The sequence below is a fragment of the Carassius auratus genome, unplaced genomic scaffold (assembly GCF_003368295.1).
Source record: "Carassius auratus strain Wakin unplaced genomic scaffold, ASM336829v1 scaf_tig00002331, whole genome shotgun sequence".
NCBI lineage: Eukaryota > Metazoa > Chordata > Actinopteri > Cypriniformes > Cyprinidae > Carassius > Carassius auratus.
The window spans coordinates 186,878-210,525 of NW_020523440.1; the positions used below are offsets into that span (position 1 = coordinate 186,878).

General features: G+C 36.0%; 1 protein-coding gene across 1 annotated transcript in view; it reads right to left on the reverse strand.

The window, feature by feature from the left end:
* The window catches only part of LOC113069715 (CUB and sushi domain-containing protein 1-like), a 169,664-nt gene that overhangs the window by 113,587 nt on the left and 32,429 nt on the right, over nucleotides 1-23,648 (reverse strand). The window contains exons 11-20 of the mRNA XM_026242837.1: nucleotides 21,377-21,565; nucleotides 19,607-19,723; nucleotides 19,087-19,302; nucleotides 18,773-18,961; nucleotides 13,125-13,294; nucleotides 11,667-11,823; nucleotides 10,440-10,631; nucleotides 6,051-6,177; nucleotides 1,675-1,877; nucleotides 830-1,021 (exon numbers count right to left, since the gene is read on the reverse strand). Coding sequence (XP_026098622.1) covers nucleotides 830-1,021; nucleotides 1,675-1,877; nucleotides 6,051-6,177; nucleotides 10,440-10,631; nucleotides 11,667-11,823; nucleotides 13,125-13,294; nucleotides 18,773-18,961; nucleotides 19,087-19,302; nucleotides 19,607-19,723; nucleotides 21,377-21,565 — 1,752 coding nt within the window. The remainder of the gene's footprint in view (nucleotides 1-829; nucleotides 1,022-1,674; nucleotides 1,878-6,050; nucleotides 6,178-10,439; nucleotides 10,632-11,666; nucleotides 11,824-13,124; nucleotides 13,295-18,772; nucleotides 18,962-19,086; nucleotides 19,303-19,606; nucleotides 19,724-21,376; nucleotides 21,566-23,648) is intronic.

Sequence of the window (23,648 nt, forward strand, 5' to 3'; positions counted from 1 at the left end):
TTCCCAGTGCTTCTGAAAATCTCATCTGCAGCACAATAAGTGCAGTCACCACCATGCTACACCATTGGAATGGTACCGTGCAAGTGATTTGCAGTGCCTGGTTTTCTCCAGATATGTCGCTTGGAATTGAAGTCCATCAAACCAGAGAATATGTTTCTCAAAATTGAAAGTCATTTAGGTGCTTTAGCAAATTTCAAGCAGGTTTTTGTGTGTCATATCCTGAGGAGAGGCCTCTTAGACATTATGTGGCTTAGGTTTGCTCTTATATGCATTAGACCTGTTATACTTAAACACAACTTAGAATTTATATAGACATGTGTGTGCCTTTCCAAAACATGTCCAGTCAACAGAATTTGCAATAGATGGAATCCAATCAAACTGCAGAAACATCAAGATGGTCCTCACTGCAAAACACAAAATCCAGGGGCCGTGGTTTGATCCAGATCCAACTCCTCTCACCTTACATATACCTAAACCTACGCGTCTTCACCCCTTGATCCCTAAACCCACCCATCTCCATCCCTAAACCTACCAATCTCCACCCCTTTTATGTGGATCCAACCATGTCCCATGAAGGAGCTACTGGAAACATCCCAGAGAAATTGTAATGTTCCTCAGATCACGAATAGTTATGACGTTACTAACATTACTTTTTTTTTTTTTTTTTTGTAATTAATGTATTGCATTCATTCAAAATTAATGTACTGCTTTGACGGTTGTAATTAATATTATTATTTCACTTTTAAAACACAGGAATTATACTTATTCCTTACTAGAATGAGCTTTCCAGTAAAGAAACTAAGAAGCACAGAGTCAAGTCGGATCTCACCAATGCAGGTGGGTGGGTCTGGTTGCCAGAAAAATCGCCTGTTGAGCTGAACACAAGTGATTTCAGACACTCCTTGAATCTGGTATCCAGGGTCACACTGAAAGGAAATGGTGTCACCCGGCTCCCTGCTGTCTCCGTAACGTGTTCCATTTTGAGGGGTCCCTGGGTCGTTGCAGGTCGTGGCAACTGTAGCTGAAATAAAAAGATAAATTTTAAATCAGCTGTGGATCAGTGAGACATTAGAGAGAGCAAAAAAATCACTTATTCATGAGAGAATGGACCTCTGCTCTTGACAAAATATTCCAAGATGCACAGCAGCTCACATATGTGATAGAGTTAAACTCATGTTTATGAAGATTTTAATTTAATTATACTTCATCAATCATATCATATTACTGTCAAGAAGTCAAATGAAATATGCAATGCTTTAACAAACACATGCTCCATAACCACTTAAAAATACATGAATAGTTTATAATAAGAACAGCGAGATCTGAGGAAATTAACAAGAGAAAAAGGCTTTCTTAGAACAATTGCTCACTACTAACTGCATACTGCACAGCATATACTGTACTATAGACTACAATGCCTGCTATTGTATGTATTACATGACAGACTTATAATATTGGAAATACAATTATTTTATATTTTGAATTTAAAAAGTGATTTTTGGCACCCCAGTCAAAAGATTTGCCTAGAAAGAAATGGTAGCTGATCCAACATTATTTCCAGGCAAGCACATTCCAGTTACCATGTATATTGAAAAGTTATGTTCAGTGTAAAGTATGCATACTGCAATGATATAAGATTATTATCAACACAGGCAAGGAGAAGCTGATACATACTGGAGAACTGGATGGAGAAGCCAGACTTGCTAATGAAGTAATCACTGTCAAACTGAAGTGTGAGGATGTTGAAGGTGCTGTGAGTGTCCTCAGGTAAAAGCGATCCACTCCACTCTTTCAGCAGAATGCCACTCTCCGCTGGTCCATCCCAGACCTTCAGAATGTCATGGTCCACTTCCGTGTCAAAGACTATGAAGTGAAGGCTGGGAAGGTCAAAAATAGCGAGAATATTATGTTTTGTTTTATTATCTTTCAAAGACATTCAAAAACATTGCATCAATAATAATAAGCACAAAACACTTGCAAATTAAAATATAATTCATTCCAATTACTTGATAAAATCAGAAGTCCAGACTTTTCAAAGATATGTTCTAAAAATGTATTAATAATTAAAGCTAAAGTAAATTGTGGAAACTGTGTATGGATATGATGTAACCCTCCACTTCCTGCAAAATGAATTCCAGTTTCTCATATATATATGATTCCTCAAAATAGGACCTTATTAATAAATCTGGATTATCTTTGACAATAATATAATGATCACTCGATTCATTCAAAACTTTATATATATATATATATATATATATATATATATATATATATATATATATATATATATATATATATATATATATTATTTTTTTACAGCATTGAATTAATAAAAAGCCTTCAGAATTTATATACAGGTGCATCTAAAAAAAAAATAATAATAATATCGAGGAAAAGTTCATTTATTTCAGTAATTCAACACAGTGCACACATAATGAAGTAGTTTATGTCTCTTTGGATCTTTTAATAATTGTGATGATTTTGGCTCATGAAGGTGATCAGTTTTTGGCACTGCTGAGGTGTTATGGAAGCCCAGATTTCTTTGACAGTGGCCTTCAGCTCATCTGCATTTTTTGGTCTCTTGTTTCTCATTTTCCTCTTGACAATACCCCATAGATTCTCTATGGGGTTCAGGTCTGATGAGTTTGCTGGCCAGTCAAGCACACCAACACCATGGTCATTTAACCAACTTTTGGTGCTTTTGGCAGTGTGGGCAAATCCTGCTGTAAAACGAAATCAGCATTTTCAAAAAGCTGTTCAGCAGAAGTGCTCCAATTTCTTGGTAAACGGGTGCAGTGACTTTGGTTTTCAAAAAACACAATGGACCAACACCAGCAGATGACATTGAACCACAAATAATCACAGACTGTGGAAACTGGACTAGAGCCCTGCGCAGGACTGTTTTCTTAAACCCACACCTGCCCGCTCCAGCTGAATGTATGACCAGGCCCGCCCGCTCCCTATGTTTTTCCACTCCTGCCCGCACCCTCAATGTGTCCACTCCCACCCACTCCCGCGGACTTTACTCAGAGCTTGTGAAAAATGTAAACAAATAGGTACTCAAACTAAATATTCGTTCAAGTTAACATCCACAATAACAGATTTAAACATTTTGTTTAAATAATTTGAAGTAACCAATGCTAAACCAAAGCACCACACATGACAAAAACATTGGGTATTTTTTTGATTAGCGTTATAAATCATTAACCGTTAAAACAAAACCGCAACTAGTAGCACCTCAGTTTTTAAACACAGGTTAGGCCTACTGCATACACGCACCAAACGATTAACTAGGAAATGACTTTACCATTAACTAAATAAACACAGAGAACTTTGAAAACACGCTAGATATAATTTTTACAAAATAAATACAAAACGAAATATGACAAAATCTCACAGATTTCACATTCACAATAGCTTGCTTAACAGGCTATTGCAAAAAAGAAAATAAATAATACTAAATATATATATATAGGATATATATACATAAAGTGTAGTTGTTGCCTACTTAACAAACGAATGAAATGAAATAAAATTTGATCACTGGGCATTATTGCTTTGCTTACTCCACATTACTAGGAAGGAAAAGTATATTGCTGACTGACTGCGGTCCCAGACTTGTGCATCTTTCTTCCAAGACCCGCCCATACACACTAAATGCAGTGATGCTCAAAATAAAACATGTGAATTTTGAGAGTACAGAAAATCCTTCTGAGAATTGTTTCTAGATGTACGGCTTGCCTTGCTTTGCTTTTGTCAAGAAAACAACAGCTTTAATTTTCTTCTCAACTTGCGTTGACTCCATTTCTACTACACACCACCGTTCCCTGCTGGTCTCCCGTGAAATGTTCTGACCGCCCACTCCCACCTGAAGCAAAGGTCAAATCGGCCACTCCCGGGAGATTTGCTTTGGGTCCCGCGGGTCCCGCAGGAGCCCAAACCCAATGCAGCCCTCTACACTGGACTTCAAGCAACTTGGGCTATGAGCTTCTCCACCCTTTCTCCAGACTCTAGGACCTTGGTTTCCAAATGAAATACAAAACATTTGGACCATTGGGCAACAGTCCAGTTCTTATTCTCCTTAGCCCAGGTAAGATGCCTCTGATGTTGTCTGTGGTTCAGGAGTGGCTTAACAAGAGGAATATGAAAACTATAGCCAAATTCTTTCTTTCCAAATTCCATTCTTGAATCGATTTTGCTTGACAGTCCTCATAAGGCTGCGGTTCTCTCGGTTGGTTGTGCATCTCTTTCTTCCACACTTTTTCCTTCCACTCAACTTTCTGATAACATGCTTGGATACAGAACTGTGTGAACTGAGTGGTTTAGCCTCCTTGTGAAGGGTGTCAATAATTGTCTTCTGGACAACTGTCAGATGAGCAGTCTTCCCCATGATCGTGTAGCCTAGCGTACCAAACCGAGAGACCATTTTGAAGGCTCAGGACACCTTTGCAGGTGTTTTGAGTTGATTAGCTGATTGGCATGTCACCATATTCTAATTTGCTGAGATAGTGAATTAGTGGGTTTTTGTTAAATGCGAGCCAAAATCTCCATAATTAAAATAACCAAATACTTAAACTACTTCAGTCTGTGTGCACGGAACTTATTTAATACACAAGTTATTTAATACACATAATTTGAGTTGAATTATTGAAATGAACTTTTCCACAACATTCTAATTCATTGAGATGCACCTGTATATATATATATTTTTTTTTTTTTCTACTGAGCCACTGGGATTTATATTATTTGCACTCAACAGGACTGTGTCTGACCTCCTTGAGTCAAGCACATCTCTGCAGCTGGCATGAAAGCATAGCATTGATCAACTTAAGTCACAGAAATGACTGTCTCTGTGGGATGTGTGGGTGGACAACCATGAGTTCTGCTCTCCACAAACAGAGAGTTATTCATTCAAATAACTACACAACGCTCATAAGCGACATTCCATTCACCAGCAGGGTCCTTTCTGCCATCAATGGAATTGCATTATGAACATATATAATGCGATGACATTTTAAAAATGCAATAAAAAATATTAGGAATAATTTTTAATATATATATATATATATATATATATATATATATATATATATATATATATATATATATATATATATATATATATAATATAAGTTAAATGTTACCATTAGAAATAAAATACACATACAGGAGGAAAAAACATTTTCCTTTAACATATGAAAATAAAATTTGAAGGTGAGTAAAACATCAGTCTGTCCTATCAGTGCAGTCTTTTAAAAATTGTGAACAGCCATAAGATGTCATCATACTAATGCAACAACCTTTCAACTGTACAGAATTTCGAAAACATGCTTTCACCTAATACATCTCGAGCCTAGATGAAAAAAAATAAAAAAATACAAAATAAAAAAAAAAACATATAGAGAGAACTTTACAGTGCAGCCATTATTGTGCAAATGTATGCGATGGAGTGAAGTCACAGAGAGGTTTCTTTCACCTGTGAGCTGGGAGCGAGAGAGTTGTAGCAGAGACACTTTGAGTGTGGAGAGGAAATAACTATTGCTCCACTCCAATCACATACCCTGCATAACAAGTCAATTTTTACTGGCATTGATGAGTGCTGGCATTGATGGGCATTCACTCTGGCCTTTATATGTATAGAAATACTTTAAACACCTGCACCATGCAAATGACATGATGCATGCCTGATGGTATGGATTACATCCCATATACAACTCCTCCTTTTATCTCCTCTTTATAAGCCATTTTCTCCTTAAATGGATCAACCGAATTGGCTTACCTGAGTTTTGCTCCATTTTTGAAGGCTTAACTGGCTTATGGCTTTTTGTGTCTCTATTCTTTTCGCTCTTTCACTAACCCTCCCCCTGTGTAAAGGTAATGCAGTTGTAGGAACAGATGCCAGCCAGTGGTAGGTCGTGCAGCAGGGTGAAATGCAATCACCATGCTCCTTTATGGTTGTGGTGATTCTCCTTTATGGGAATTATATGGAAATAAAAGGAGGGGTGGTAAAAAAAACATAACATGGTTTCAAGTGCTAGTTTTTATACCTGATGGTTTTGCCTGTGTCTGCCTCAATAGACCAGGTGCAGTGAAGGTTGTTGTCGTAAGGGGCCGGGTAACCAGGAGACAGAATCTGTCCAGATGTGGCATCGCTAATGTGTCCTCCACACTCGGCTACACACACACACACAAAACAAATTAAGGCCTTTAACTAGATTTGCATTTCCGGAAATAAATGATAGTGTGTACAATGCAAAAAAGAAAAAAGAAAGAAAAAAGTTTATGTTTATTACAAATTACTACAAAATACGTCAATATGACACAAATTACTGTTCAGTACGCATATAAATCTAAGAAGAATCCCAATCGTAAGTTTGTATGCAAATACATGATGACATCATAGCTCAAGGTAAACAGAGTAAGCAAAGGGATATTTTTCAACTTTATCATTAAGTATAATCCAAAAAATTAACATTTCAATGAAGCTGCATTGAAGATGAAAAAAGCACAAATGTCAGGGCATGATGACAAAACTTCTCCAGGCCTCAAAAATACCCTTAGACTCCAGAGGGTTAAATTATAGTACACTATAGGTATTTTAGCCATTGTGTATGCTGTGTAGCAAGCAGATAAAACAGAAAATTGGTTTATTATGTTGACTAATTCAAATAAATGCATATTGTGCAAAGTTGGCTTAAGACAGTGTTCTCCATTTTCCACACCATTCTCCCAAACTACATCTTGTTCAAGAAGTTTTAATTATGGAATAAGTACAGCACAGTAAAGACCGAATTGGGTCCATCCTAAAAAAAAATCTCTGTGTAAGTATACTGTGCTGGGTCTACAGAGTAATCATTTACTTCATCCTAACCACAGTGAGAGAGCTTCTCTCCATCCTCCTCAAGTACTTTATTTTCTCCTGGGTCTCACATGTAATTACTAAAGTTGAGTCTCGTAAGGACATTCTCATTATCCGAATTACAATATGAAGACACTCTTGCATTTGGTTCATGCTCAGTATACCACCCCTTTTTATTTAAATATCTAAATAATTATTTGAGATCAAGAAATTTTTATTGTTTTTATACCTACTTTCATTATGGTGCTGTTTTATGTGGCATGCAAAGTATTGCTTTATTTATACATAAATATATATATATATATATAACTTTGCTTAGACATTAATTACTAGAGTAACTACTACTCTCTACACCTCTCCTGATCTAATGACATAATCTTTCCATCACACAAATAATTATTTGGTGGTATCATGGTACAGTAATGGTATCAGATGTTAATACCTGAATACTTGATATACAGGTCATCAATTAATCTATTAATATATTTGTAAGATACTTCTATGTCGAATGTGTGTACAGTCACTGTACAAATTAATTATTATTAATAATATTATATTTGAGCTTCTTCATGGGATAGATTCTAGCTCTGCTCCCTCTAGACAGTCCACTTAATCAACTTTATGAGCTGCATTTTGGGATGCTTTTTAACTTTTTAAAACAGAGATGTTGCTATTGTTTACAATGCAATATGTTCATTAATTCACATTTAAGTCATATTTTTACTCATAGATTTGCTCTTATCGCTCACCCTTACAGTGCATTATCATAAGTACATTAAAATACGGTGTAGATTTGACTTTTTACGTGTGTTACTGTAAAAAATAAAACAAATAAATAAATAAATAAATACAAAAATAAATACAAATATATTTATTTTTAGTACTTGTTCACAGCATTAGAAATTTTTGGAATTTGGCTCAATTTTTATAAAGTGGGTGAAGTTGTTATATGAACATCCAGAGGCTGCTGTGCAAACTAATGGGGTTATTTCTGCATACTTTATACTGGGGCGAGGTACTCGTCAGGGTCGCACACTCTCCCCCTTTACTTTTTTGTTTTGTTCCGTATTAGAACCCTTAGCTGTGGCAATAGAATTAAATACCAGCTTTCCTGGGGTAATTGTTAGGGGCTCAACTCAACAAGGGACATTTATGCTATATGTAGACTATATTTTGCTTTTTGTCACAGTTTCAACTAAGTCACTTCTGCATTACTTAGTATGACAAATTATTTTGGATACAGAGTCAGTTTGTCCAAGTTAGAGGCTCTACCCCAAGACTGCTTACTGTCCAAAATCATTGTTTCAGATATGTGCACTTAAATGGCCTGACAAGGAAATTGTATATTTAGGAATTACATTTCCCAAGTGTTTTAAGGATATTGTTAAAGTCAATCTTGACAACCCCCCCCCCCCCCCATTAAAAAAAATGTATAAATAAAAATAAAATTCAGCTGACCTAGCAAGGTGGGCGCCCCTTTTTCCTTCCCTTTGGGGCAAATTCAATGCTGCCTATGGCCTGTCCATTCAAAATATTTCTGTATATTTGATAAAGATATACAAACAGTTTTTGTGGAATGGGACAGAACCTCATATTACCTCCGGAGAGAGCTCCCCCATGGGTAGCCATGGAAAAATCTGCTTGACTGCTTATACCATTTGAGCTCATAACACAACAAAACTAACATCCACTACTATTGCATAATCTTTAGATTATTTCCCATCTCCAAACAGTTTGAAAGAAGACCTCTTGTTTTCTAGGGGTTGACCCTTTTCCAAGCCATTCATCTGCTATTTGGGCCAATCCAAAGCTATTAACAGGTGGAACAACTGTGTTATGAAAGGAATGGATAGATAGAAATAAAAAAAAATATATATTCTGGAGGATCTTTATGAAGATGATGATTTAATACATTTCATTACAGAGACAAAAATTCATCTTGCCTAATGATTTGGAGATTATCTGCCGATGAGGCATATGCTCACAAGTATCTTGCCTCTCCGTCATACACTCCCAGAGATAAAAGCTATCTCAAGATGTTCTGGAACATTATGGGTACTGGCCATGTGTCATCTAAATATTATTCCTTACTTGTTATTCAGATGGGCCAAAATATTAGTTATAATATTAGGTTAAGATAATCTAGGAGAAAATATCTGGGATGCACATTTGAAGCTGAGGAATGGCAGAAGATCACTGGAAATTTAAAATATGATATTATTAGAATATATTAGAAAATGTCTCATACAATTTAAAATTTTACACATATTTTACTGGACACCCAGAAGGCTGTTTAGAACCGTTTTTAAGGATAATCCTGATTGTTGGCGATGCCAGAGAGAGGAGGGAAATCTAGTTCATGTTTTAAAACGATGCTCAGAAGTCCAGTATTTTTGGAGAGAGGTACATGATTATATTTGAAATATAATAATTTTTTATATATATATATTTCTGGTGACCCTGAACCTTAAAGTCATGTAAAAAAAAAAAAAAAAAAAAAAAAAAAAAAAAAAAAAAAAATATATATATATATATATATATATATATATATATATATATATATATATATATATATAAATCACAGTGGATACAGAGCTGCATCATACTGGGCAGATGTGTGATCATAAAAAAACTGGAAATATTCTGTAAAGCCTCCACTTTTGAGTGGCTTTTGGATTTAGGGTGAGTGGCAGCCCTCAAAGCTCAATATTTAACATTAAGGATTGATATTTATTTTGATAAATGGGGGATTTTTATATTTTTATTTCTATAATCCACAGCAGTAGCAAGCATGTGAAGAAACAAATCCAACCCAAATATATGGTATAGGGTACAACAGAAACTGCCTAACACCAGATAGAAAGAAACACTGCCTAACACCACTGAACACTGTAACTTTTCTGATCCATTAGATCATTGCATGCATTGGCAAAACGTTCATTTTAAGGTGATTTGACAAACATTTTTATATAAAATAGATGTTTTATTATATTGATAATTTTATTTCCAAACCTGTCTTCGATTTTCATTGATAAAGTTTTAATTCTAAATTTAATAACACTTGTATCAGAACATATTTTAATGCAATGTTACAAAGGTTTGTTTTGCTGTTCATCCTTTCCAGTACACTGAATAATTTTATTTTTCATTATTTTTCAAATATTTTTTTTTTTCACCTGCTTTTCACTGAAGATTTGGAAGTGATGACAAATGTTGACAACCAATTAAGAGACTCTTTGACAGGTTTTTGTGAGGGATACGAACTCAAGCCTTTCCCTGACAAACATTTAATAGCAAGGGGTAAACATTTACTTGAAAGATGTAAAATGTGACCCTGTCTGTGAAATCCAGGCTAAGTCTCAAAATCTAATTACTGTATGTGATAAGCATCAAAGTTTCAATTTCAACCATTCATTTCACTCTAATTTCAATCTTTGACATGACCTTCCTCAGTAAATATTAAATATATTATGGTTACATTTTCACAGAATGTCTTTTGCATTATGGATGATGACTGTATGCAGTGAATAAAAAAAAAAAAAAAATAAATAAAAAAAAAAAATTGTTGTTAACTCACCAATACAAGATGGAAGTGGTTTGTCCCACACCCTACGGTCTCCGCTGAGGCACGTCAATGTGCTACTTCCATGCAGTGTGTATCCAGGATTGCAACTGTACAAAACATATGTATCTGCAAAATGGCCATCGTCTTGGATTATGTAGCCATAATTAGGTGTCCCCGGCTCCTCACATTTGACAAGGTCAAAACCTGTAGAGAGGCGGGATCAAGGTAAGCCAATTTCAATGGTAAAAAAGACATCTGGCCACCTGAAATCAACCCTCTGGCAGGCTGGATCATCCTCTCAGTTAAAAATGACATAAAGGTAGTGCAATAAAAGGTACACCTACACACAACAATTACCTATGCAGCCCCGAGGAGCCCACCTCAAATTAATACCAGCTCAGCATATGCCCAACCCAAAGATCACCCTTTCAAACATTCTGTCTTCTCATTTTTGTATGTGATTGGTTAAAGCACATTTCCAATGCAGAGACAATTCAAGGTAAAACCTTTTCAAATAATATGTCTGAAAACAATAAACCTGCTGAGCTGCTCTTTAATGCATTTACTATTATCCTTCTTTTGGCTGGGAAGATGGTGGTAGTCTTAATTAGGATATAACAAAGAGTGGATAATGAGGATATTATTAGACTGTCTCTGACCAGCAATTAAAACCGTAATATCTTGCACATGCTGTGTCTTTACTGTCTTCGTTTCTACTCATTATTTCCTTTAATTAGAGCAGTAGTATTTAGTTTTTATGAACCACAATTATTAAAACAAACAAACAAACATTGCATATATAATATTTGTTTGTTTTAATAATTGAGCTTCTATTTCTATTTCACAAGTATTTATAAAAACAAATATAAATATTTAGTCAAAACTGTAATTTATTTTCTCACACTGGCAACAATTCAACAGATTGAGCTGAAAATCAGTTTGAAACCATTCTGAAACCACCATTTATTTTTAATCAAAGTGATTTACAGTAAATATGATCTCAGTGTCACTATGTTGAATGTGACTATAAATTGAGTGATAGGAAAGGACAACACATTTGGCTAGGAAAATTGAAGAAGCAAGAGATTTTACCCAAACACAGGTTAATACTATTAGATATGCTTATAAGATTGATTTAAAAGAATTACTTTATGCATAAAGCTTATTTTTTTTCACTTATGTAGCCATTTCAAAAGAATCAGTGTGTGATTACAGGATGAAGTTACAGGACCAACTTACTACTGTACGATAGCTTGAATCCTTTGCTGGTTCCGGTACCATTGCTGTTAAACTCCATCCAAAGATGGTTGGACGTGCTGTTGAGGATGACATCAGACATGTTGTTTTTTGTAAAATTGCCCAGGAGTCTTGTTGAACTATCTTGACCATCATAAACCTATGAAAACCAAAGGCCAAAAGAAGAAGGAATATTTACTCAGCTTTTTTGTCAGCAGTTTATATCAGAATTGCTTATTCTGAGAAAAAAAAAAAATAATAATCAAAATATTGTCTTTTGGTGTCTGAATTATGTCATTTCTTTTCAAAATTGCATATATTTTGAAAAAATAACCTCTGCTTGGAGAGGGCGGTCAACACTACGGCATAGGAAAAAAATAAAAAATAAACACACACACAGATATATATATATATATATATTAAAGGTCACAAATCAATGTCAAGCAGCATTTTTCCACTTTCTTTGTTGCGGAGGACACAATTTCAAGCTTTAATGGAAAATTACATGCAACTCCAAGTTGCATGAGAAGAATGGGCCACTGGTCTCAGAACAGACTTATTGTTTTTGCTGATTGTCTACAATGATAAAACAGCCTGATAAAACAGCCTCACAAATCAGCTGAAATCAACTAAAACGGCCAATCAACATAAGTGACGAGGGAATAGCGTTTTCCTTATAAATCTTGCAAACCATGCTAGATATAAAAGTCTAAGACCTAATTTGCTGACAGATTAAATTCAAATATCCCCTTAGTGCCGACAGACAAAATTTTGATGATTCATTGCAACAGTATCACTATTAACTGTGACAAAATTTATGTGTTTGGAATTGCTAAAGCACCTCATTCTTATGCTTCATTTGTTACTTAATTAGTGGCCATATTGGTCTTAAGGGAACATATTTCTTCTGTGATGGTACATGTGCCTTGAGCACTGTAACGTAAATTAATCTATGAATAGTTAATGGTGTCTCCAAGTCCCATTGGCAGGTCTCTCATGGATTACAAACTGTTACATGTTAACAGTATTACAGAGGTGTTGCAGTCACCAAACTTCATCAAAGTTGTGTTTGCAATGTCACAACTGACCACAATAACATAGAATTTAACTGATGTGGCCTTTGGAGTCTGAACTATGTTATAACAATAATTTTACTTTTTAATTACAGTTTAATTAGACAAATTAATGAACAATGAACAAATGAATAAAAAAAAATAATAATAATTCACTGTTTGATCTATTATGCATATTCACACAATTACACAATTATTTATATAGGTTAAATAATTTTGATATATAGTTGAAGGTGTCTGAATACATTTTGGTTTGACTGTTTACACACACACACACACACACACACACACACACACACACACACACACACATATATACATACATACGTATATATACACATATATATATATATATATATATAAAATGACTCATGTCAGTCATTCTCACCTTGAGGAAATCTCCCTCGTGAAGCTGGAAGGTGGTGGCTGTGATTTGAATCCCCTTGCCTCTGTCGGTCTCAATGCGGTAGATGCACTCGTGGTTGTTGTCGTAATTATCTGGGTAATTGGGGGAGAGTAGGACACCCTGACTGCCCACAGAAGTGGCTCCACACTCAGCTAGGCAAACCCAGGATGTATGGATGGGAAAGATAGAAGAAAATGTTCACATATTGAGGGCAGAAAGCACAGACTTATCAAAGCTGCACATGGCTGTGAAAAACTAGGGGTTGGTTACAAATAAGTTGTGTTCCCTTAAGGCCTGTAGTGCCTTGACAGCTGCTACTCCATTTCCTACTGACAGGCTAATTTTAGGCCAAGGTTTTGTACCGTCTGGAATTTGAGACTTTGTCATTTTGATGAATCACTGTGAGAACAACTTCAGAGGAATACTAATTAATAGAGGCCTTTATGCATTAGCTAGTTGCTGGTCACAACAGCTCACTGCTGTGTTAGGATCAGATGTCTTCTGTTTAATATTCTGCACTAGCAGCTCTCTAAATATATAAGCAGATGCTGCTTCCAGACCTTGAGCTCAGCAACTTAAAGTAAAATTCTCCAACAACGGCCTCCTGATATTCAAACTTTTTAAAAAGGTGTCAGTTCCTTAGAGATAAACTACTCACAGAAATGTTTCTAAAGTGATAGTAGATTTTTTTTTTTTTTTTTTTTTTATCCAGTGGATATTAAGTGTCATTAATTGTTTTGGTCTTACTCTATCTATCTATCTATCTATCTATCTATCTATCTATCTATCTATCTATCTATCTATCTATCTATCTATCTATCTATCTATCTATCTATCTATCTATCTATCTATCTATCTATCTATCTATCTATCTATCCATCCATCCATCCATCCATCCATCCATCCATCCATCCATCCATCCTTCCATCCATACATCCATCCATGCAATGAATTCAATGTGTAGTGAACAGCACATTCCAGGACCCAGTTTATTGCTGTGCCCATCTCTGACCACAGTAGTGGACAAAGGTTTGCTACATTTTGATTGGATCTTGGCAGACCAACATAAGCAAACTGTCCAACGCCATCAGATAAAGTTGCCAGGACAACAGCCAGACACCTCTTAGAGTGCAAAAAGACGACATTTGGTACAAAACCCGGGAAGGACAGGATTTCTTATTGATGAAAATGCAGTTTCTGCCCTTCACCCACCAACAGACTGATTCCTCAAGTTTTGGCCTGTGGCCGCCATAAGAAATTCCTTAGGATCTTTGGATGCAGCAGCAGAGGGTAAAACAAAGAGAGATCACAGAGTTTTATCCAAATCCATTCATAACTATGTTCTCAAACCTTAAACTGATGCAAACTACAACACACACATATAATATAATACTAATATATACACACCCTAATATAATACTTATTCAGAGAAATACCGTATTTTTCGGACTATAAGTCGCACCTGAGTATAAGTCGCATCAGTCCAAAAATACATAATGATGAGGAAAAGAACATATAAGTCGTACTGGACTATAAGTCACATTTATTTAGAACCAAGAACCAAGAGAAAACATTACCGTCTACAGCCGAGAGGGCGCTCTATGCTGCACAGTTGTAGACTACAGGAGCACTGAGCAGCATAGAGCGCCCTCTCGCGGCTGTAGACGGTAATGTTTTCTCTTGGTTCATTTCTCTTAGTTCATTTCTATTGGTTCATGTCAAATTAATTTTGATAAATAAGTCGCACCTGATTATAAGTCGCAGGACCAGCCAAACTATTAAAAAAAAGTGTGAATTATGGTCCGGAAAATACGGTAAGTATTCTCAGTGACAGTGCTTTGTGTTCAGTGCTGTTTAAACAGATCCCTGCTCCTTTCCCCACTGCATTGCTACAAGCCCAATTAGTGGAAGAAGTCACTGCCACTGTACTGCTCACTCAGCCCCAGAGAACGTAAATATCACTTATCCAAACCTCTTCCAGAGAGGTTATTTAGCTGATTGCAGTTGAAATCAAATAATCTTTCACGTATTTCACATTTTTTCTAAACCACTGAACTCAAATATCTCTGGTGTCTAGCCCTCACCCTCACCCATTTTAGTTATCTAGCACCCTTATTGATTGGGAAACTCTGGTCTCGAGGCTTTTAAACTAGAGATAATTACTTTCAGTGAGAATGTCCCCATCAACCCTTTATCAATTTTATGTGGCTAATATAATCCAAACCTCTTGAGGCTAATGTTTGTTGTGCTCACCAGACCAATTAAAGACACACTCACACGCTCTTATTACACTGCAGCGATTAACCACTAATAAAACCAGGTCCGACAGAAGGACTGCACAATTACAACATAATTACATTATTTTGGCAGTGTTTTTAATGCTGTCCACAAATATCCATGACCTTAACCACTTAACTACCAAAACAGAAAAAAAAAAAAAAAAAAATCTGATCAATTTTTATATTAATCTGTTATGCCAAGATCTCTAAAAGTTTTTCTACCTCAAGTTCCATTATAAATAAATAATTAATACGATGGGGGAATAGTCAGAGCATTTAAATAATGAATTTGCGGCATTGTAAAATGCACTCACTTCAGGATGAAAGGAAAAGACCAGATTTCTAATAATATGCATTGGTTAAAATTGGTTCTCCCTTCCTTATATGGGACATTTTATGGTCAAATTAGCTATAGAGTTCATTAAATCTTTCCCCGCCATGGAATTTTTCCTCATTTACGGTAAGAGACAATGTTTCTCTGTCATTGATGGAATTTCCCGGCTTTCCTTGTTTTTACTGGTATAATGTGCAGTAGTGTAGCCAGAAAAGAGACTCTTGGTGTGCATATGAAATTCAAGGTATGCCACATTTATTGTCAGATTACTGTGCAGAATTATTAACCCTAACCATAACCATCCCCACATAACCATAAAACTTTATAGCTGCAAGCAGCAATACGGGACCAAGCCCTGCAAGGCACAGCAAGCAGACCAAGTATGGCACACAAGAAACATCCTCATCAGGTATAACGTTAGGTTTTTTTGCTTAAAAAAAATTAAGAAGGGAGCTCTGCGACATATTGCTAGCTAGCAATGTGCAATCAAAAAATCTCTATTTAAATGCACGGCAAAAATCTCTGGGGAGTTACTGGGGTCACAGTCAGCTGCTGTTTGCTGATTGGTTGGCAGTCTGAATGCCGGCAGATTTTTTTTTTTTACGAAAATAATTTAAAATGTAATTACATTTTAACATTTTGAGCATTATGACACCATATATTGGATTCTTATTTCTGTGCTCCAGAGAGTTTGATTTAGAATGTTCAGTGGCGTCACAGAACTGCCAGATTCAAACAGTTTTCGCGCGTTGGTTGGCACTAAGCCAGAGATGGACGAGCTCAGCGCTTGCCATATGTCACAACTAATGCAGTGTTTTCAACCACATAATGTTTTTTTTTAGGTTCTATTTTTTAGGTTAATCTGAATATCAGATGGTTGACATGGTAAGTAAGTTTGTGAATATTTTTTTAATAAAATTGTAATAACTAAATAAAACGAATAGCGATACATCTGTTAGTTATTGTGGCTGTGGTGTGTCACTTGACAATCATGACACGTCACCATGGAAACAAGGGGTCAGTTAAAATATTTGTAACTTACGGGTGAAAGGATTGATTTAAAATATACATTTTATAAGTAAACAACAATAGCCCAAGTTTAGTAAACATTTTTATTGAGACTATAAAAAATAATTCTGCATCTATTTTTAGGTGTGCCAGCTGCCACTGTGGGTGGCTACGCCACTGTGTAGGGGGCACTATTATGCATCTTCTGAAAGAGTATTGAATGTCTGGATCATGAAAACATGGCGAAGAAGAAGCAGAAACAAGTGATCACATATGTAAGCAGATGTAAAATAATGCAGTCATCAAACATTAAACAGCATATAAATCAAAACTGCTTAATGTTACCAAATGAAATAGTGCCTCAAATGTTAGGGGCAGTTGTGACCTAATAGTTAGAGAGACAATCAGACTTCTAACTCTAAAAGGTCATAGGATCGAGTCTCAGTAATTGTAATGTAGGTGGGAGGAGTGAATGAACAGTGCACTCTTTCACCCTAATTTCCCACAACTATGGTGCCCTTGAGCAAGGCACAAAACCATCCGCTGCTCCGGGGGTACTGAAGCAAAAATGACTGCCCACTGCTCCAGGTATGTGTTCACAGTGTGTGTGTGTCTGTTTGTTTGTTTACACTACTCGAAATGTACACATTTGGAGTATGGGTTAATATACTTGGCCACATGTCAGATCAAATGACTATCCAAGAAGTCGTACATAGGACTGGTTAAGCTTTGGATGTGTTGATGGAAGCGAACTATTACCTATGTTTTTATCATCATTCTGAATTGGATTAAGATGTAGTATTTTACAAAAATACTTCTTGTTCAAAATGTTGCTTTTTTTCGTGAAACAAACACACATTCAAGTTTTGCTAAAAAAAAAGACAGCATGAAGCTACAAAGAAAAAAAAAAGAAAAAAAGTTTTCTTTTTTGTTTTTTTTTCCGAAGGCTCTGTGAATTGTTTTTATATATTGCATGTTCTTATATTCATACAGCAAAATATTCTGGATGCCATTACACTTTTTTTTTTTAAATGATCAAAAATGCTGGCGGTGACAGCCTTCCTTTAAAAAAAATAAATAATAATAAAAAAAAAAAAAAAAAAAAAAAAACTTTTTCTGGGAAAGATTTAAAATCTTTAAAATCTTCCAAAAGTCTCTTAGAAACACTGATCTAATGCATTCTGAATTCATGACCCAATAGTAGTAGTGAAGGTTAGTAATAAGTATTTTATGTACTACTACATTGTATATCTTAAAATTATGTTTAAAACCAAATACATTTTGAATTCAATTAATTCTTGTTACTTAACATTGCATTCCTTATGCATAATAACATAATACAGAACTAAACTAAAATAACAGAAAAAACAAACTTGCTCTGAATATAATTTTTTACCCAAATTTTAAATCACACTAACTTGAGTGTATAAATGACACCCAAAAGTTCAAGACTAATTTGTGAGTCTTTTTGATCATATTAATTTTGAATTCCCAATCCTAATATTGCTTGATTTAAATGGAAACAATTGTCAAATGAAATGCAAACCTAAACATCACTGATGCATTATTGGGATTGTTCAATCAAAGAAGAAGAAGAGAAAAAGGATCATCATTTACTATCATCATGTCGTTTCCATCCCAAAAGACTTTCATCTTTGGATTTTAGTATTCTGTCATATTTTTTGTCCATCCTTTAAAAGTGTATACGTGTAACAAATTAAGATATTTTTCCTAAACTTTGTCCTAAAAGTAATCCATATAAATCATAAAAAGCAATCATGCTTTTTAAAAAGACTTGGATTAAATCGCTTGATTCATATGGATTACTTTTAGGACAAAGTTTAGGAAAAATATCTTAATTTGTTCCAAAGATGAACAAAGGTCTAATGAACATAGAATGATATGAGTGTGAGTAAATTATGTCAGAATTTTCATTTTTGGGAGAACTATCCCTTTAATAAACACATTGATGTTTGAGAACGATAAATGACAATCATATGTCCACCTACCCACACATCTGGGCAGGGCTGCACTCCACACTCTCCTCCCTCCTCCCAAGCAAGTGATCTTACTCTCGCCTTCCAGACGGTAGCCCGCAAAACAGGAAAAGACCAGTGAGTCGCCGACCCCGAACTGGAAGCCCACCCTCCTGCTGTATGCGGGTACTCCCGGGTCCTCGCATGGCTCCAAGCTGTACTCTGCAGCACAAAGTCATAATAACTCTTAAACCTCCAGACTGCTTAGCAAAGCATGGGTAAGAGTAAGCACCATGAGAACCGTGCCTTCAAGCACACACCAATGAACAGAATGAGTGGTGACCCACCTGAGAAGCTGATATTGAAGCCCTCATATGACATGGAGAAGTCCGAGACAAAGCGTAGCTGGACGCTGAAGTTGCCAAACAGGCCTGCTTTGATGGAGGGTGGCAGGACAGAGCCTGTGAGCCTGGCCACCGGCTCGGAGAAGCTACTATCCTCGGTAATGAGCAGGTAATCATGGGAGTCCTCCAGGTGGAACGTGTGGAAGAGAAGCTGCACTCCTGGGGAATTTCAGATGAGATTAGGGCCGTCAGTCACAAGCAAAACCTCAGTTTCAACCTCACAACCCACTGTGAAGACTTCAGAGGGAACCTAATACTGATCGAAACAGAATCGCATTTTCCCGACATGGTGCCAAGTAATTTAAATGTAGAGAAATGTGAAAGGTATCTTAAATTCATTATCAAGGGTAATTTCAAAGGGCACAGAAAGGAACCGCATGGGTAAAATCATTGTGCCTCAAACTTTTATCAGTTTCAGCAGTACGTGCAACTCTTGTGGCTGTAACATGTTCTTCTGTCTTACCTTTCCCATGGGACACTTCTATTGTCCAAGTGCAGTTCAGAGAGTTTGGGTAGAAATCCGGAAAACCAGGGGAAAGAACTGTTCCAGTTTTTCCATAGATATAGCCCCCACACAATGCTGGAAAAGCAATAACAGAAAAAGTAAATCTAGCCTTGAAATACATACTTCATAATTATTTTGGTTCAAGCTTAAATTGATTTTCTGAAGATAATGTGAGGGTTGTGCCAGGGTGTTGCTATGCAGTTGCTAAAAAGTGGTTTCAGCATTTTACTACATATTGCTGGCTTGTTGCAAATTGTTCATTGTTCAAATAATATAATCAACAATGGTTCAACCATATGTCCAGATTGAGTTGTTGACATCTGGATCAAACACTTCACAAACAATATGTAAAACAGTTGTTACATAAGTAAATATCATAATAAAACTTAGTGAAACTACAAAATGATAGATGCAAAACATTGAAATGGAGATGTTTTTACATGAAAAACAAGTTTAAAGTAACACTAACTAATAAGAGGTTGATATCATATAGAGCAAAAATACTTGTAAGAATATCAAAAAGAGATGTAACAACTGAGATAATTTTCTGACTGGAGAATGTCTGTCAGTAGAGACAATAAAAAAAATGTGATTTTTTTTTTTATCAAAGAACGAGAGTAAGACAGACATATATGTATTTAAAGCGTCTTTCTTTTCAGATTCTTATTTGCATCATCTTAATAGACTGTATATTAACTTATTGGGAGAAAACCGGTAGTTCTATGTGAAAACAGACATTTAAGCACCTCCATATAGCCAAAATGGCATGATAATAACACCCCATGAATGTTCGACTGTGAGACTGGTAGTCAAATCAGGCTCCTCCTGATCAAAGCATTGAATTGTTGACATTTCGAGATCAACCCTACGGATCTAAAAGAAAACATGATTCATCAGTCAACACAATCTTCTTGCATTGCTCCAAGGTCCAGTTCTGAGGCTCACATGTCTATTATATGCACTTTTGGGTGTGGCCATGTTTAAAATGGTTCTGAATTTGGCTCGAGAAATCAGAATTTTACTCTCCATTAAATAATAATAATCAACCTGACAGAAAGGAAATGTGCAATCTTTTATGAACATGTATTTATATTCCAACAAACAGATGGGGAGTATCTGTCCTGTCTGTAATGACTTTCAGGACCCGATGAGAGCCCGTCATGCTGAATCAAAGTCTGAGCAAACACACAGAGCTGATAAGATGCAAGCGTAAGAAAACATTGGGAATTTTGGAACAGACAGGCAACAGCATGATTGGTCTTTCGGGAAAACACTTTACTTCAATCCCGGTAATCATAAAGCAAATAAGATAAACAGCTTTATAGTGAGCTTTCCTGTAGATATCAGATAAAGGACTTCAATTATATGTTCCCACTTCCCTGTCCTTTTCCCCCTCCATTTAAAGTTATCTATGAAACAGCACATGCCAGTCACCTCTAATCAAAAATGCATGAACTCAAATCTTGGAGGAGTGTTAAGAGGGCTTACCCTTTCCCCTCTGATAAAAATGTAATGCAGCCTAGAAGGATTGGATGATAGCCCTGACCAATGCCCTCGGGCCCCAGATGTTCAAGGGGCTCCAAAGTTCTCCCTAAACGAAACACCTGTGTGCTTAAAACATAGAGTGCAAGCTGACACCAGGGTCCAGTTTTTAGGCATCGTTGGGTGGTAGGGAGGAGCTGATTCTCTTGTACATGATCAGAATCAAGAGAGCGCAACTTGGCCTACCGTCACAGCTGGGCAGCGCATGGTTCCACTGATGGTTTCTCTCGCACACAATGGGTTCATTATCGCTCAGAGTATAGCCTTTATTGCAGCTGAACGTCACTCTGGAGCCGATGGCGAACGTGTCACCATGCCTTTTTCCATTCACCGGGATACCTGGATCTAAACAAGAGTCTGTTTCCATCATAATACCTGTGTGGAAGAAACAAAACAATCAAATAAATATATATATATATAATATATATTTAATTCCACCTCCAAGGTCTAAATTGAAAGGAGGATTGTGTCGGAAGCACTTTAGACAGTATTAATCAGCAGATACTAGTCCCAAAGTGGTTTCCTTCCTTGAACTAATATTTTTATTTCTACTTACCTTTTCTATATTTTGAGTGACAGCACTGTTTTCTAAACCATTTCCCCTGACTTCAGAGACTGACTTCTGAGGAATAGTTCCACCTGTTAGTTTCACAACCATTCGGATCTACCTTGTGGCCACTGATAAACCTTTGATAGCTGTCTATAAAGTATGAAAAATAGGAACACTTTGACACAAATGAGTTTCATGTATATCAGTCATAATGTCAGGTAATTTATTGGGAGTCATGAATATCATTTGAGAATCATCTTGCTTCTTGCCCACATTTCTCATTCTTCAGTCTATACTACAGCACATTACATTATAATAAAGATGTTAAATTACTGCTGAGGAAGAGCAACTGGAGACTATTTGTCAAGTCATTTAGTTTTTATAAAGCTATAATTAGCATTTTTCAGTTAAGCTCATGGGGTGGTAAAAAGTGATAACATTTAATTTTACAAACAACCTATTTTTATACAGCTGCAATAATAGAAAACAAGCAGGCACATGTGCTATAAGCAGTGCTAAATTTGTTAATTATAAGGTTTTGGAACAAGGACTAGTGTATTTAACATTCCAATCGACACTGTATTTGAGCAGTGGGGTGCAACAAAATCACATTTCAAAACAAACTCCTTCAAAGGGCCTGGGACTAAATTATTAACCCTTGTGCGTTGTTGGGGACGTTTTCGTCCACTAGGGGGTAAAGTTGAGTCTTATTTTGGCCACAATTTTCTCTGTGTTTGAGCTAATGGAATGATTTTTGGTGACAAATCTTATTTTGACCCATATTTTGGGACAATGCTTTGAATTTTTTCAAAAACTCAACGGTACACTCTGGGCAAATTCACTACCCTTTCGAGTTGTTCGTGGATGAAAACATCCACTAAATTAAACTGCTGTAAAAATGTACCAGATAAATATTTTTTTATAAATCTATTAATCAACCTCGGTCATAATCAAAACTAGATTTTAACTTTTTAATTACCAAGTTCATAAATGATGTCACTGATTTGGGGAAAAAAACACACAAAATTACATATTTTCAATATAAAAAGTGATTGTGGACTGGATATTTTTTTACCTTTTATCACAGTCTTGGGCATGTCAAAGATTAGAAACAAAATTGGCTTTAAAGCATTGTTAGTTTTTGTGCAGCATTAGATTTATTTTTTTTCTCCCTAATTAGTTGTTGGTGGCTGTTTTTGCCCCATTGACTTCCATTATAACGAAATTTTTTGATTGCAAAGCCATGACACCATATAATCATGCATTCTTGATTGTTTGTGGTTTTCCCTTTTGGGAAGAGGTAAAAAAATATATTTTTACAGTTGATCACTAGGTGGGACCATTAACCCTTTAGATAGGCCTGTGCAGAAAAAGGCTTAGTTTCTGGCTTGTATATGGAGTTATATGGAGTATAACAGCAAATTATAGCGTGTGTGTGTGTGTGTGTGTGTGTGTGAGAGAGAGAGAGAGAGAGAGAGAGAAAGAGAGAGAGAGAGAGAGAGAAAGAGAGGGTTTGAGAGAGACCTTCGTGCACTTACCTTGATGTACAGTACCGGAAAAAATCCAAATATGCACCTCATGCTCTCAGAACTACATGGAGTAAACAATAAAAAAAGAAGTGTGTTCATGCACATGCTGCCTTTTGATGGTGAAAAGTACAGATGGCCTATATGTGAAATGCTCGTCTTTTCTTGATGGCAAAGCCAGTTTAAAACCTTAAAATCCTGTAAAAAAATCTACTTTGCATTAAATTTATGAACATAATGTATTATGAACCAAAATGCAATACCAACTTCAAATAAGCTGCAGCTCGCTGGAGGGGTCATGCTACATAATCATTTCTAAAACTTTGGTACAAGTTGCTTGCTGCTTTTTTCACCATTAAATGACCAGCACGATGCCATGCAA